Source organism: Zootoca vivipara, chromosome 15 (assembly GCF_965207765.1).
Source record: "Zootoca vivipara chromosome 15, rZooViv2.hap1.1, whole genome shotgun sequence".
Lineage (NCBI taxonomy): Eukaryota > Metazoa > Chordata > Lepidosauria > Squamata > Lacertidae > Zootoca > Zootoca vivipara.
The window spans coordinates 41,125,079-41,141,104 of NC_142598.1; the positions used below are offsets into that span (position 1 = coordinate 41,125,079).

The window sequence follows — 16,026 nt, forward strand, 5'->3', positions numbered from 1 at the left end:
ATGCCCAACGAGTCCTCCTTCAACAAGCCGTCGGCCTCGTCGGAGCATGCCGGCCAGGGGGGTAAGGGAGGCACCTTCGGGAAATCCTCTGGCCTGACGGCCGCAGGAGCCTCCAGCAGTGCCGGCGGGGCGGCTCAGAGTCCGGCTGGTGCGGCCGCCCCGTCGGGGAAGAAGTCCCCCCGGCTGCCCAAGTGCGCGCGGTGCAGGAACCACGGCTATTCTTCGCCCCTGAAAGGGCACAAGCGCTTCTGCATGTGGAGAGACTGTCAGTGCAAGAAGTGCAGCCTGATCGCCGAGAGGCAGCGGGTGATGGCCGCCCAGGTGAGCAGAAACCCCCCGGGGAGACCCCCTTCCCGCCCCAGAAGGACCGATGCGCGCCCGGGCCGCTTGCGCGCAGCTCTGGCTTGCAATGCAGCAGGTGGAGTCCCAGGGAAGGGAGCGCGCTAGCCAGCTCGGCCCTTTGCATTCGGAAAGATTCAGGTCCAGCCGTGCTCCTCCTTCTCAGGAGTAAGGCCCACGGAGAGCACTGGGCCTTTCTGCCTGCTCAGGATTTGCAACTCCAAATACTTTAGGGTGTGGGTGTGTGTCATGATTTCTAAAATTAAGGATCCAGTGATAGATCATCTATTGGAAAAAAGGCTGCAATGGTATGCTGGTTTTCCTGGGAGTAAGCCATACTGAACACAGCCAAGCTTACTTCTGAGTAAGATGGTGCTAAAAAGCCCACCATTCATTGCCAAATTTGAAGCTCTCTTGATAATACTGTATCTGAAAATGCATCACATCACATTATATTAAAAGAAAAACAACAACACATTTGTTGTTTTAACAACTGTAACATGTTACAGTTGTTAAAACAACAAATGTGTTTGGGAGTTTGCCTATTTGTTAAAATAATATCCCACATGCAATTTCTCTCTGTGCTCTCCGAATCTTTCTTCCCTGCCCTTGTATATCAGGATTTTGAGCTTGTATTTTGTAGACCATTATCCACAAAGAACTTATGAATAACGGCTCCATCTTATTTTGCTGTATCTAATGATAGGAAAATATATATTAGAATTTGGTGTAAAAGTGTAGAGGAGAGGAAAGGGTCGAATGTTGTTAAAGGGAAATCTCTAAACTTAAAAATCCCATTGGATCTTGGGAAGATTTGTCATTTGCATTCTAGAAAGGTATATGGCTACACTAAAAAGGGCACATAGAAGATGTTAAAAGGGTTCTGTTGTACAAATGGTAGTTCATGTCCTGCAATTCTATATCCATTTACCTGGGAGAAGCTCCCGCTGAGGCCAGTGGGACTTTATTCTATGTAGGCACCTGTAGGAATACGCTGAGATTCATTGAAAGACAGGAAAACTCTCAATTTCAAGCTGTTTCTGTTCAGCGGACATTTTAAGATTTGGGATTCTTGCAAGTAGGTTGGCTTTAATGGTTATATTTGAGCAAAAATATTTTAATTTCTTTCTGGTCTTGTATCATTAACTCATTTCAAATACTTCATGAATGAAAAGAAAAAAGAAAAAAAAGCAAAACAATCCAAGGTGTTGAGTTGCGAGTCATTGTGTAAATACCACTCAAATCAATACATTGTTGACTTGTTCTTTCTTTTCCCATTATAAAGCTGTTCTCCCTCCATTTAAAATGCTATGTAATAACTAGACCTGATGCAAAATTGTTTGGAAAAGATCTGCTACAAATGTTTTCAAAGTTCCCAGTTTTAGAGCAATTTGAAAGTTTCAGCCACCAGTCCTTAGATAACAAGTAGCCGACATTCAAATTGCAGTTAACCATAAGATAAGATAATCTTTATTGTCGTCGAAATTACTCGGTTACCACTCGGTTAAACTAAGATATTTGAATTTCTGTAGGTTTCCCATTAACCTAAATAACAGGCATCATCTTTCTCTTAATAGTTATTAATATATTTTAAAAATACCAGTGATTATACACACACACAATATTAAACCAGATCTCAGAACAGAGATGTAGGGATAGCCATCTTTTTCGGTAATACATTTGGCTATACTGTACTTTATTTTTATAAACTGGTTTGTGCTAGGACCTTAGTATGGATTATATTACCGTACTCTGATTTCTCTTTCCTCACTTGTTAAGGAGAAAAACGGAGACTGTTCCATATTTCCTTGCATGGGGTAACGTATTCTGCCTTTCAAAAAGACACTCTTCCCAACATTTAATTCTGCTCTGCTCCAAAATCACCCACGCCATTTCTTTCAAGCATTCCAGAGGAAACACCGCTTGATTGTAAAACACACACACCAAAAAAACTCAAAGCAGTTTTCAAAGAGAAAAACAACAACAAAATTAAATTTTAAACGATATTGAGAGAGATTCGAAATCACCAAATCACGTTATTTAGTAATATAACGTTTTAACCTCAGTTCTAAAGCAAGCCCCGCACTGGATTACGTCCTTTATTCAAGAAACCTCTACTGGTACTTTTTTCTGCAGTGGGCCCTTCTAGAAGAATCACACAGATATCTGAACAGAATCTGGATTCCAATAGTAGTTTTTACCTTTTATTAGAGTGAATTTGAGTCTCTCCACTCACCCACCCCAGGGCCTGAATTTGCTATAATTCCAGGTGCAATCCAGAATTCACTGAATCAAAGGAAATCTTTTCCTTGTTGTGTTTGGTCAGGAGTCCAGAATTTACCAAAGCTGATGATGGTGATTTTATTTGTACCCTGCTCGTCTGACCGGGTTGTCCCAGTCCCTCTGGGCAGCTTCCAGCATATATAAAAACATTTTATTTTATTTTTTAAAAAACCTTCCCTATGTGAACCTCCAGTTTATATGCAACTTTCTGCACACAGGCGGACAAATATCAGAAATGAGGAAAGGGGTGTTTGTGTGTGTTGCAGTCGTATCCGCCCCCCCCCTTCAGCCTCCTTTTGTGCTGGCACACGCAAACAGTTTAAAATGCCCTTCCGGTTCTGCTCTGGCATTTCCCATCGAAGTTGCATGACGAGGTCCCAAGACATCCCCCCAAATAAATTCACACATCACACAGAATTAAAGTTTAAGGTTTTTGGCATAATTTGGGCCACAACTTTGTGTAGATGCAACCCATGTGAGTGGTTGCTTAGGCATTGGTTGCGGCTATCTGTCCCCCACCTGGGACAGAACTGGCGTCTGCTAGCCAGCGAAGTCAGCAAGGCAAAAACCTCTAGGGGAGAGGTCAGGAGCCGGGTGTCAGGCCCTCAGCTCCCCCCCCCCCAATGCTCCCAGGGACTCTTGCGTGGCCCTAGCCCCTTGTCAGGGGTACGGACAAAAGCAGGGTGAGCCCCTGGATTCCTTTAATGGAATATCCTTGCGGCAGCAGCAGCATTTTGAGGGGTAGGCACAGCCGATTCCTTACCCCTCCACCAACCAAATTTTAACCAACGCCTAACCGCAACCTTACAAGTTGTGACGATTTGCTACGCAGTAGGCAAAAGCCCAATGGCACCAGCCAATCAGCCAAGTGGGGAAAATTCCTACCAGGCCCCTGCCCCAAGGCAGGCGACCCCATGACAGGCATAGCAAGGTCAGATGCAAAAAAAAACCCTGAAAAGGGAGGGCAGGCGGGAGATCTGTTGCACGCAGCAAACGTAAAAGACCCACTCTGCGTGCCTGGAGTTTTAAAGGCTATGGCTGTCAATCAACACCTCGCAACATCAGTATTTGCCGTGCAACAGGAAGGGCCCAATCCCAGCAGTGGCCAGCCGAATTAACCCACTCAGCAAGAGGGGTTGTCTTGTTAACCCCTCCCATGATGGAGAACCCGTTTTGCTGCCGCTGCCGCCGTTCTTTCGATCTGGAGAGGAAACACCGTTTTGCCCCTTCTCTTCTTCCCCAGGTTGCTCTGCGAAGGCAGCAAGCTCAAGAGGAGGAGCTGGGCATCAGCCACCCCATCCCGTTGCCCAGCGCCACGGAAATGTACGTGAAGAAAGAGAACAACGCCAGCGGGGGGCCCTCCTGCCTCTTGCTGGAGAGCGCCAGCCCACCACTGCCCACCACGTCAGCTTCCGCCGCGCCAACCTCGTCCACAGGTAAACCCTATGCATGCCAAAGGACCCGGCCCTCACCCCGTAAGGGGGCAGTATTTAGAGGCTCTCCCAAGCCAAATAGGAAGCCATCGCCATTTTCATCCGTTTAGCTCAGGCATCCCCAAACTTCGGCCCGCCAGATGTTTTGGACTACAATTCCCATCATCCCTGACCCCTGGTCCTGTTAGCTAGGGATCGTGGGAGTTGTAGGCCAAAACATCTGGAGGGCCGCAGTTTGGGGGTGCCTGGTTTAGCTTTTCATTCAGGAGCACAGGCATTGGGCTGCCTCACACCAGGTGAGATCATTTGTCCATCTACCCAGGGCCGGATTTAGATTTGATGAGGCCCTCAGCTCCTGAAGGTAATGGGGCCCTTTCTATGTCCAGCTGTCCTTTGTCAACAACAAATTGTCGCTGTTTTTTGGGTTGAATAGATGCTAGATGGTCATTTATGGACCTCATAGGTATCTCAAGCCATTTGCGCATGTTGCCCTGCAACCAGTCCATGCAGAATGGAGGCACCCTATATATAGAAAGGAGCAAACCAGGGATATTTTAGGGAGCAGGCGGGGCCCATGACTTACATCACAGGAGCCTATACAACACAAAACACTGTTGCTGTCTGTAGGTTTTATTGTATTTGCTTTTTATCTTATATTTTGGAAATGTACATCCAGGGGGTTTTTTCCTTTAATTTTTGGGGGGCTTCCCAAGAGAGTGGGGCCTTAAGCTAGAGCTTGTTTAGCTTACACGTAAATCCCACACTGCATCTACCCCAGTATTCCAGACTCTGGCCGGCAGCAGCTCTCCGTCTTCCCAGCAGAGAGAGATCTTTTCCTGCTACCTGACCATTTTTTAACAAGAGATGCCAGGGATCTGGGTTCTTTCTGCATGCGCAGCATGTGCTCTGCTTATGCGCTGCATCCTGTATCCAACGAAGTCCTTTGCAGTGTGTTTGTGCAGTTTGTGAGAGCGTGTGGCATGCCCACCTTGTATATTTCTCCCGCAGGAGAATGCTCCCGGTTGTTATTAGACAGCAACAACGTTGTTTGCGGGGAAGGGGATAAATCCGGACCACTAGGACGTAGCTGATTTCCCACAGCAAGTATGAAGTGGGGGCACACACACACACACACAGAAGGCCGCACTACTCATTCTGATTTTGTGTTGTGCCGTCCGTGTTGTGGCAAGTTCCCAGGCAGACATTTTTTGTGCCTGGAGCCCACAGCGATGTTTGCAAAATACGGAATATGCAAACTGCTCCAAAAAAAGGTTCAGGAGGCTTACAGGACCGTGCTTGAATATCCATGTCATGCTTTCTACTGTTGCTACACAGATATTGGGGGGCAGCTGCACATGATGCTTCAAGCAGGTATCTTTTTACAGGTGTGCAGCTCAAATAGATGCATTTTTCCTCGGGAATGGGCTCCGCTGGGTTCAAGGGAGCCTTGCTTCCGGAGAAAATAGCTTAGGCAGCCTGATATTGTGGGATTTGATGGGAAGGCGACAGTCAGCATCTAATTATTCACTGCCGCCTAACAAAGACGAACACCTTGATGTCCACGGGGGTCAGAATTCCTTTCTGACATTTCCAGAGTAGCAGGAGGTTCAATTTCACCTTGTCGGGATCCACCCCCCCCCTTCCTTCCTTCCTTGCCACCCTGAAGTCTAGCAGTTTTTCTTGCAAACTTCATCACACCAAACATGGTTTACGGGGAGAGGAATAGGATGTGAAGGAGCCACACAAATCATACAAGGTACGGGCGGAAAAGTCTTTTTCTCGCTGTATCCATTTTATTGGCAGGTCAGAAATATTACAGCGCATTGAGAGGCCAGAGACAATTTTTCAAGCCTCTGGTGACATGCTGTTCTTCAAAAAATAAAAATAAAAAGCCGGCCGGGGAGCCGCAGTGCCTTGCCAGCATGCAGATACCTCATCGTAGTCATGGTAACGCTGGTTCTTTTAAAAGGAGTTAGTCTGAGTTCAGGAAAAGAAGAGGAAAAAGCTGCAACTTTAGGTCAGGGGGAACACTCTGGAATTGTGCATCCCTGTTCTCCGAAAACTTGCTCCCAAGCAATTGTGCTTAGAATTGCAGCCTTAACGTGTAGGCAGTTTATGATGGTCAAGCGGCAAAAGAAGGCCACCACCTGCAGGAATTCAGGGTAAATCTGTTCAAACAGGTATGGATTCCCGGTAATATCCGTGTTGAATGATGGGGGTGGAATGCCCATGGAAGCCTCTCACCCACTTTCCTAGCTAATGCTGGAGGAAAATTTGAACCAGGCGTTTTTGCAGTGGGGGAGGCCGCTGGACCTGAGGGTCATATTAGACGTGTGGCATTAATCTGTCACCTGGGAGAAGGAGGCATGTGGGTCCCTTTTTAAGAGCAAAAGCAGTTGAACTGAGATACTTGATTGAGATGAGGTGGGTGGGTGATGGGGAATTAATAAATCACATGTGAAAGGTTTAAACTGTGCATTCAAACACATCTGAAGCTTTCATTTCCAAGTACACTTTTTTAATTCGTTTGAATATATAATTGCATTAATTGGCTCTATTTTTATCAATTAGTTGTACAATCGTACATTTCTAGAAACGAAGACTTTTCCATAGGGAAAATGCAGCAGAGGAGAATTCTTCCTTCCCCATCCTTGGTACAAACCTGGGCGTTGTAAGAATCGCACTCAAGTCCCTGTCCCATGGGTGCTCCGATGTCCACAGACAGCTTCCGGAGCAAAGAGGTTCTATACAGTATTAACACTGGACATTTCAAGGGCACATGGTTCTAGTCCTCATGGAACTTGGTTGCCCCAGATATGCACATGGGGAATTAGTGGGTTGAAAATCAAACTTATAACGTGAATATTAAGATGTCATTGAGAAAACTTGTCGCTCAGCCTTTTTCATCCCGTCCCAGCTCCTTGAAAAGACTCGTTCCAGAGTCGTGGCGAAGGAGAACAAATAGACTTAAAGCCACAGTACGGTTCGCCCACAGTATAGTTTGTAGAAAATAAATAACAAAAACAGAGTCTCGCCCAGTCTCTCTTCAGTTTTCTGGAAATCCTACTTTGGAATCCAGCCGTGAGGTTTTTTTTGAATATCTTATTATGAAAGGTGGGCGTAGATAAATCTGAGCAGATCAAGAGACGGGTGACAAAAATGATGTACGGCTTGTAGAAAAAGAGACTGCGGGTTGATATAACAGTCTATAAATATTTGAGAGGTAATAATGGGGAAGAGGGGGAGGTGTTATTTACAGTGTTTGAGGCAATAACAAAGAGCAGTGGCTTGAAACTAAAAAAAACCCTAAAAGTACAAGGAAAATAATTTAATTAAAAGACACTTCCTTTCCTAACTAGAAATGCAATTAGGCAGTTGAGTGGCCTGCACCGGGGGGGGGGGGGGGGAGGAATTCTTCAAGCATCATCGCTGGAGGGATTTAAGATAATTGCTTGGGGTGGTGCTGAAGACAACTCTTTAGACTTGCAGAGGTTATCTATTTCTGCTTACCCCCACGGCTAAAGGTAGCTGATCAGCTATATTCAACTTTGCTGGGCAGTAGACCAAACTGGGCTGGGTCCAGATGAGGGCGAACGGATGATTGCAGGGTCTGGGAGGAAAGCAAGAGCTGTGGGTGCTTGCTCGGGAGAAGAGAAGATGAAGACAATAGCAATCTTATATACATTAAGGCATGGGGAGGCAAACTAAGGCCCGGGGGCCGGATGTGGCCCAATCGCCTTCGCAGTCCAGCCCGCGGATGGTCCAGGAATCAGCGTGTTTTTACATGAGTAGACTGTATCTCTGGGTTATTTGTGGGGCATAGGAATTTGTTCATTTTTTCCCTTCAAAATATAGTCCGCTCCCGCCCCCCAAGGTCTGCTGAAACCCTAACCCTAACCCCTGCATTAAGGGTTGTCGGAGAAGATGGAGCAGGCATGTTCTTGGTTGTTGCTGGGGGCAGAATGAGCGGGGAAGCAAATTTCATTTAAACATAAGGGGGGGGGACCAGCCTAATGGTATGAGCATTCATCCAGTGGAACTGCCTGCATGAGAAGATGAGATGCCGTGGTTGCATCCTGTATGGAGCAGAGGCTTGGCTTGCAGCCACCCTTCCAAAACTAGCATTCAGCTGTTTGTTCCACACGCTCTGTATTTGTAAGCAATGTGGGAATGTTCAGGGTGGCAGGAGAGGATAATTTGTTTATTAATATCCTTCCTAACTTGCAGAGTTACATTCTCCTTTTTGCACGCACAGCAGACAGCTCACCCGCTTTATTTCAGCTTTGAGCGGGATGTTTCCCTGCCTTGCCATTTTCTGCTTTTTAGAAACCACCTGGGCCTCTTTCATCATGTTGCTCCTAATGAAGTGGCCTCTTGTGAGTTCCTATCAGTTGCCTCCTCCCTTAGTTTATTTTTAGTGTGAGCTATAATGATTTTATCCTAGTCGTATTTTCTCCAAGGCCTTCGCTTGCAGATACTTGAACAGCTCATCCTCCCCTCTCAATATTGCCTTTGATATTCCTTTAATGAAATTTGTTCCATTCTGATTGTAACCAGGCTGGTTTTGTTTCTCCCCCTGAAGGTTTTTTGGTTGTTGTTTTTTTGCTTTGGGATTGTAAGACGCATTATTGCTGGGCTTTTCTGCTGCCTTACCTACAAATCTTAATTCCCAAAATATCCAAATGGTCTTACACTCGTTGTCTCCTGGACGACAACAACACCCTTAGGGTTCAGTTTACGTGTAGCTCTATCATTTATCATCCCTACCATGTAGCACATCAGGTAACACATGCCATATGCCAAAACACATGCCTGTTTCGAATCTTCCGTACCTGGGTAAGGTAATTGAGAGAGCGGTTGCCGAACAGCTTGGTAGGTTTCTGGATGAAACATCGGCTCTGGATCCATTTCAATCCAGCTTTCGCCCTGGTTATGGGACCGAGGCAGCTCTGGTCGCCCTAACAGATGATCTACATAGACAGCTGGATCGAGGCGGGTCGGGACTGCTGATTCTTTTAGATCTGTCAGCAGCCTTCGACATGACCGATCACAAACTTTTAGACCACCGCCTTGCCAACGTGGGGATTCAGGGCACAGTCCGACAATGGCTGCGCTCCTTTATCTCAGGTCGGGGACAGAGGGTGGCGCTTGGGAAGGAGTTGACGCTGCGGCACTCCTTGGTGTGTGGAGTCCTACAGGGTGCAATCCTTTCCCTGATGCTTTTTAATATCTTTATGCGCCCCCTTGCCCAGATTGTCCAGAGCTTTGGGCTGGGTTGTCATCAATATGCTGATGACACCCAGATCTATCTGTTGATGGACGGCCGCCCTGCCTCGGCCCCGGACACACTGACCAGGTGCTTGGAAGCTGTGGCTGGATGGCTACGTGGGAGCCGGTTGAAGCTAAATCCTTCGAAGACAGAGGTCCTCTGGCTGGGTCGGGACAACATGGGGTTGGGGGGCCAACTCCCATCTCTTGCAGGGGCTCAGTTAGTGCCAGCGCCTTCTGTCAAGAGTTTGGGTGTAACCTTCAACGCCACCCTTTCCATGGAGGCGCAGGTTGCAGCCACAGCAAAGGTGGCATTTTTCCATCTCCGCCGTCTTAAGCAGTTGGTCCCTTACCTCTCTCGCCCTGATCTGGCCACAGTGATCCATGCGACGGTCACCTCCAGGCTTGATTATTGTAACTCGCTCTACGCGGGGCTGCCCTTGAATCATAGAATCATAGATTTGGAAGAGACCCCAAGGGCCATCCAGTCCAACCCCCTGCCAAGCCGGAAACACCATCAAAGCATTCTTGACATATGCCTGTCAAGCCTCTGCTTAAAGACCTCCAAAGAAGGAGACTCCACCACACTCCTTGGCAGCAAATTCCACTGCCGAACAGCTCTTACTGTCAGGAAGTTCTTCCTAATGTTTAGGTGGAATCTTCTTTCTTGAAGTTTGAATCCATTGCTCCGTGTCCGCTTCTCTGGAGCAGCAGAAAACAATCTTTCTCCCTCCTCCATATGACATCCTTTCATATATGATGGGAGAAGTCTGGAATGCTTATTTCTTTCAACCACCATGCAGAGATTTTTCTTGGATGAGTCAGAGACTGGATGTCCTCCCTATGTTAGTCTAATGGTGCTCCTGTAACCTAAAACCTTCTGGAGTTCATCTTATTGTAACCTTTTAGATTTGTCACCCCCTTGATTTTCATTGTGGGGGGGGGGCATTCCAATAGCCATGGGAAGCCTTGATGTCACCCCCCCCCAATGGGCTATGGTTCTTTGTGCAGTGGCTCCCAACACGTTGTGTGCTTTTCTCCATAGCATCCCCAAAGTCTTCTTTTTCATGTACAGGCACTCCCTCTCCCCCCCCCCCCCAAATGTGCATTCAAATCCTGCACATGACCGTGCATACCCATGGCACTGGAAAATCATCCCATCTTCTTGCCAGTCTTGGCAAGTCAAATGAATGGATTATGCTGAAATGGCTAAGTTGGCAATGAAATTAAGAGGAAGAGACGACAACAAATTCAAGGAAGATTGGAAGGACTTTGTTGCGTATATAAAGGAGCAACCTCGTCCAATACGGTGGGAAAATACGGTATATATAAAAAGGGAAATCGATCAATTGAAGCGTACCAGGAAATGACAGGGGAGAGGTGGAGAGACCTTGTGGCTCCCGAGGAAACCCTCCCTGGAAGCTGAAGAGAGCAGGTGAAGAGAGCGGAGGTGCAGAAGGGCTTTGTTGCGGCTGCTCCTCTTACCCGCCTATCAGCTGACTCGCAGGGTAGCGAAGAAGCAGCCACTTTTCCACAAATCTTCCAGCCTTTCTCCAATCCAGAGCTTCAACTCCAGATCCTTTGCTCTGGATTGGAGAGAGAGCTGGAGATCAGGAAGAAAGGGGCATTTAAAGGCTTTTTAGAGGGCGCTGCCCGCTTTGTGCAATGTAACCCGGAATGTAAGCGGGGGACACACACCTGTATATTTGTGGTGTTTTAGAGGAAAGCATGCTCCCCTTGTTTGGCGATACCATTCCCATCGGTGCTGGCTGGGGAGGAGGGAAGCAGAAGTCCAAATTACCCAAGGGCGCCAGATTGGGTGTACGAGAGCTATGTGGAAACGGTTTTTAAATTCCCTGATGTGCTAGGGGGGGCTAATCTGCGGTGCCTAATTGCTCGGTAATTAACGTTGTACCGTGATCGCTAATGGGAGAACTCTGACACCTTGATATAATTAGTACAAGCGATGATATAATGGGAAGCAGCTCATTTCTGGAGACGGTGACTACAGTCGGCGGAGGTGCCAACTTATCACTGATGGGGGGGGGGGAGCCTCTTCGTTTTTCCACTCTGTTTAAAACACAACTGAGCGTTGTTCCCGGCAAAAGGGCTAAACCTTGAGAAACGCTTGAGCTGAAGCCATTGACGTCTTTCTAGATAAAGCCAGTCCCTGCCCACAGACGGCTCTCTTCCCTCTTGCCAATAGGCCTTGCCTGATAATAGTCACAGAAACAGAACTGCTATGGCCTGAATATCGCATATTTTCTCTAGAGTTTCAAAGGAGGTAGTCAGTGCTTGCTTTGTTCTGTTTGACGGTGAGCAGGAGAGAAGAGGCCACGATGGAGCAAGAACTAGCAAGTGCAAAAGTGCCTTTTTAAATAGGGACCTGGCCCAGGAAGGGGGGGTCACGCCGTTTTATTCCATCTAAGGAAAAGGTCAAGGACTCCTGGATGGTTAAGTCCTGTCCAATTTGACTATGGGGTGTGCCCCCCCATCTCTGCTTCAGGCTGAGGGAGCCAGTGTTTGTCCACAGACAGTTTTCCGGGTCATGTGGCCAGCATGAGAAAGCCGCTTCTGGCGAACCAGAGCAGCACACGGAAACGCCGTTTACCGTCCCGCTGCAGCGGTACCTATTTATCTACTTGCACTGGTGTGCTTTCAAACTGCTAGGTTGGCAGGAGCTGGGACAGAGCAACGGGAGCTCACCCCGTCGCGGGGATTCGAACCGCCGACCTTCCGATCGGCAAGCCCAAGAGGCTCAGTGGTTTAGACTGTTACCAGATTTTTTTCCAATGAATCTGGGGACACTTTTCAACTTCAGTAGGAATGATAGGATTTTGTATGGGGACTGATTTGTAAATCCGGGGACTCTCCCTGGGAAACGGGGACATCTGGTAACCTTAGTTTAGACCCCCGCACCACTCGTGTCCCAGTATATATTCCATGTATATATACCGTAAGCCAAAACTATATAAAACCAGCAGCCTCTTACCGTACTTTGCTGCCTACAGGATAGTGAACATTTATTTTATTTCTCCACTAATGGAATTTTTGTCTTACGGCAACACCATGTCTTCATGTATTCGTATTAGGCTACTAAGATTGAACAAGGAATATCTTCTTCTGCATGCGCTTGCAGAATTGCAGATTTTTAATGTGGGACGTGTCTGGAGTGGATAATCTCAAGGCGCAGCCCAGGCCGAGTTGGGCTTGTCAGGGAAGATATATTTTGATCGCCTTGCAGCTGACTTGCTAGCTGGACTGCAAGGTGTTTTGCGGGGGGGGAGAGAGATTTGGACCCTTTGCCCCCCCCCCCGTGCGCCTTGCCCATGTGTCATTCTGTGTGCAATTTAAACATTTGAAAAGTCCCTGATCTTTAGCCTGAGATGTGACAAAAAACACACATTGGACCAGTGGCACAAATGCGGACGTTCGACACGAACTATTCTGGAAGGTGGATTGTCCCGCCCCGAACATTTGGCAGCGGGTACAAGTAACATTTCTGACTCCTGAGCAATGGAGCCCACCCGAGTGGGGGCCCCCAGGATAAATCACAGGCTTAAACAATTTACTGCCCACTTTTGCATGTGCGGAGAGTAGAGCTCTTAAAGGTCAAAAAAGCTTCCTTGATAACATAATGCAGTGAGCTGTAACTGCATCAAATCCTGGGGGTTGTCGAGCAGCCCAGGAGAAATAATTATGCCTGGTAATGGGTAATTAGAGATAATGGCTCTTTTTGGGGGTGGAAAACACACACACACACACACACACACACACACACACACACAGAGCCTTGTCTGGAATGAATATTGCGTAGTACATTAACTTTATGGTAAGCTACAAGTTCGGCACTGAAACAGCACAAGTTGCAAGGAGAAGTGGTATTACTTTGTTTTATTTAAAGGCAGGGCTTAGAGGTGGTGGGGAGACAGAAGTCGAACGCCGGGCTTCTGCGGCACCCCCTCCTTTCTCCCCACGCCGTTCGGAAACGCAGCCTTGATTTTGCCTCTGAAAAATGCTGGCAGCGAGGGGCTCAGCAACAAGAATTGCTCTGTCATGATAGGTCTGGTGGGAGAAACACAGATTGTTCCACCGGTTTCTGATTATGACTTTAGGGAGTTGTTTCACACCAGCCTCAATTCAAGGCTCTTGTCAACGGCAGCCGGTTGCTGGAGCCTGAAGTACAGGCAGGTCTGTTAGGGAGGGAGGGAGGGAGGATGCTTCAGGGGGGGGCGGGGGGGAGCATGCTGGGAAATGGTTGAGACAAGATCAGTTGTCTTGGTACTCTTCTCTTTTCTTTTTTTGCAACTTCACCAAACAGTCTTAGTGTTGGCAATTCTGAATTCAAAGGCTTCCATCTCTGATCGGGGATTCTGTGAATTCCCATGCAAACAGTGCCTTAACATCCAAATGTCCGGAACAGGAGACCAGCAGGATCAGACACTCAGTGCCCCTGTCCAGCTTAGCATAGAATTGTAGAATCATAGAGTTGGAAAGGGACCCCCTGGGGTCATCTAGTCCAACCCCCTGCAATGCAGGAATCTCAGCTGAAGCATCCACGATAGACAGCCATCCAGCCTCCGCTTGAAAACCTCCAAGGGAGGAGGGTCCCGGGGGGGGGGGGGAATCTGTTCTACTGTCGGAACAGTTATCACCCTCAGAACGTTTTTCCTGATGTTTATCCGGAATCTCCTTCCTCGTAACTTGAAGCCATGGGTTCGAGTCCTACCTTCCGGAGCAGGAGAGAACAAGCTTGCTCCATCTTCCATGGGAACGCCCTTGAGGTGTTTGAAGATGGCTGTCCTATCTCCTCCCAGCCTCCTCGTGTTTGCAATGGTGGCTAGTCGGCTAGGTGATTCAGAGACGCCACATCATTTGGTTGATTAATCTGGTTTAGGGGTTTCACACAAACAGGCTCCACGAACTCGCGTGAACTCCATGCTCCGTAGCATACACAGCCGCGATCCATGTGGGACATCAAGAAAAAACACCATTCTATCCAGAACTTAGAATCATAGAATCATAGAGTTGGAAGAGACCACAAGGGTCATCCAGTCCAACCCCCTGCCAAGCAGGAAACATCATCAAAGCATTCTTGACATATGCCTGTCAAGCCTCTGCTTAAAGACCTCCAAAGAAGGAAACTCCACCACACTCCTTGGGAGCAAATTCCACTGCCGAACAGCTCTTACTGTCAGGAAGTTCTCTTACTTGATAACCTATTTAGGGATTACTAAGGTCCCCAGCATCTCATTTGTTGCCCATGCCACAAATATTTTGACTCCGGGCGATGCTTACGAGAGTATATCCTCAAATCATTGAGCTACATTTTTTTAGTTCGTTTTGGATCTTTGGCACTAATTGCAAACACCTCCCCTTCATTCCCTCAAATTCCTGTTTTGGGGTTGTTTTCTAGTCCGGCAGCTGAGTGAGAAGCGGGATGGTTCTGAATGCCAGTTCCTGGAAGCTGCTGCACTGCTTGCCTTATTTTATAGCTGACCCCAGAGCTTGACTTTCTCTAGAAATATACACTCTTCCCTGAAACAAATTATTGCTAACTGCTGTTAATATGCCAAATGGCCAAAGGCTTGTGTAGAACATGGAGGATCAATAATGAGGCATTGATCTGGAATGAAAGAGAGAGCTGATTTTCACATGTAGGAATGCAGCAGATGTTCTGCCTAAGGACGTTAAAACAGGGAGAACTGAGTCACAGTGTTAAAAACAGATTCTTCGCCCGACAGCTGAAATCTTGATTATTATTATTTTACTTTATTGATAAAATCAACAGCACCAAAGACAGGCAGCCCCAAACTCTGCCCTCCAGATGTTTTGGGACTACAGCTTCCATCATCCCTAGCTAACAGGACCAGTGGTCAGGGATGATGGGAGTTGTAGTCTCGAAACATCTGGAGGGCCAAGTTTGCCTGTGCCTGACCAAAGATCTCCCTTCTCTTTCTGTACAAATTTCATCGCTCAGAACCCCTGAATTTTAAAGCTATATATAAATACATTAAACGAACAAATGAAACTTAAAGTTTCTCTCTGATCTCAGAAGCTTTTATCTCTTTTAAGGTTTTCTCCATACCTGTGACATCTAGGAACTGGTTTGTTTTCAGATGCATTAGCCATTCAGTATATTTCTATAATGCCCAGGGTCATTATTAAACTAAAAAAATGTATAAAGCTCAATAACACGTTGAAACCAGGGCTAAAAACAATACCAAGCCAACAGCAAGAAACAGACCCCATTTTGAATCAGCAACACCAATCAATGACCCCAACACCCTGGGTGAAGAGATGAGTCTTCATGTATCGGCAGCCTAGTTGGAGGGAGTTCCACTGGCAAGGCACCACCACAGAAAAGGCCCTGTCTGAGCTCACTGGCAGGCCCTCCAAAACGGCTTCTCTTGAGGGCCTGGGATCGCAAGCATATGTATTTAACCCAAGTCCTTTGTGAAGCGACAGCTTTTAATTCCTGTTTGTTGTGTTGCAATTTATGCATTTCTGTATTTATCCCTCTATTGTCTATTTCTTTCCCAGAGAGTTCTCCAGCTTTTTTTCTGGAAAGTACGAAGATTTAGATTGCTCATAATTTATGTTGCCTTGCTGTGCACTTTTCAAGCCCTGCGCTATCCTTGAAATACTACGCCGTCCTCATGCTGCCTATAGTATCTTGATTTATGGCAAGCGAATAAGCCAC

General features: G+C 47.1%; 1 protein-coding gene across 1 annotated transcript in view; it reads left to right on the forward strand.

Annotated features, from left to right (window-relative positions):
• DMRT1 (doublesex and mab-3 related transcription factor 1) overlaps positions 1–16,026 on the forward strand; it is a 53,433-nt gene continuing 37,407 nt past the window's right edge. The window contains exons 1-2 of the mRNA XM_088658460.1: positions 1–321; positions 3,866–4,058. Coding sequence (XP_088514586.1) covers positions 1–321; positions 3,866–4,058 — 514 coding nt within the window. The remainder of the gene's footprint in view (positions 322–3,865; positions 4,059–16,026) is intronic.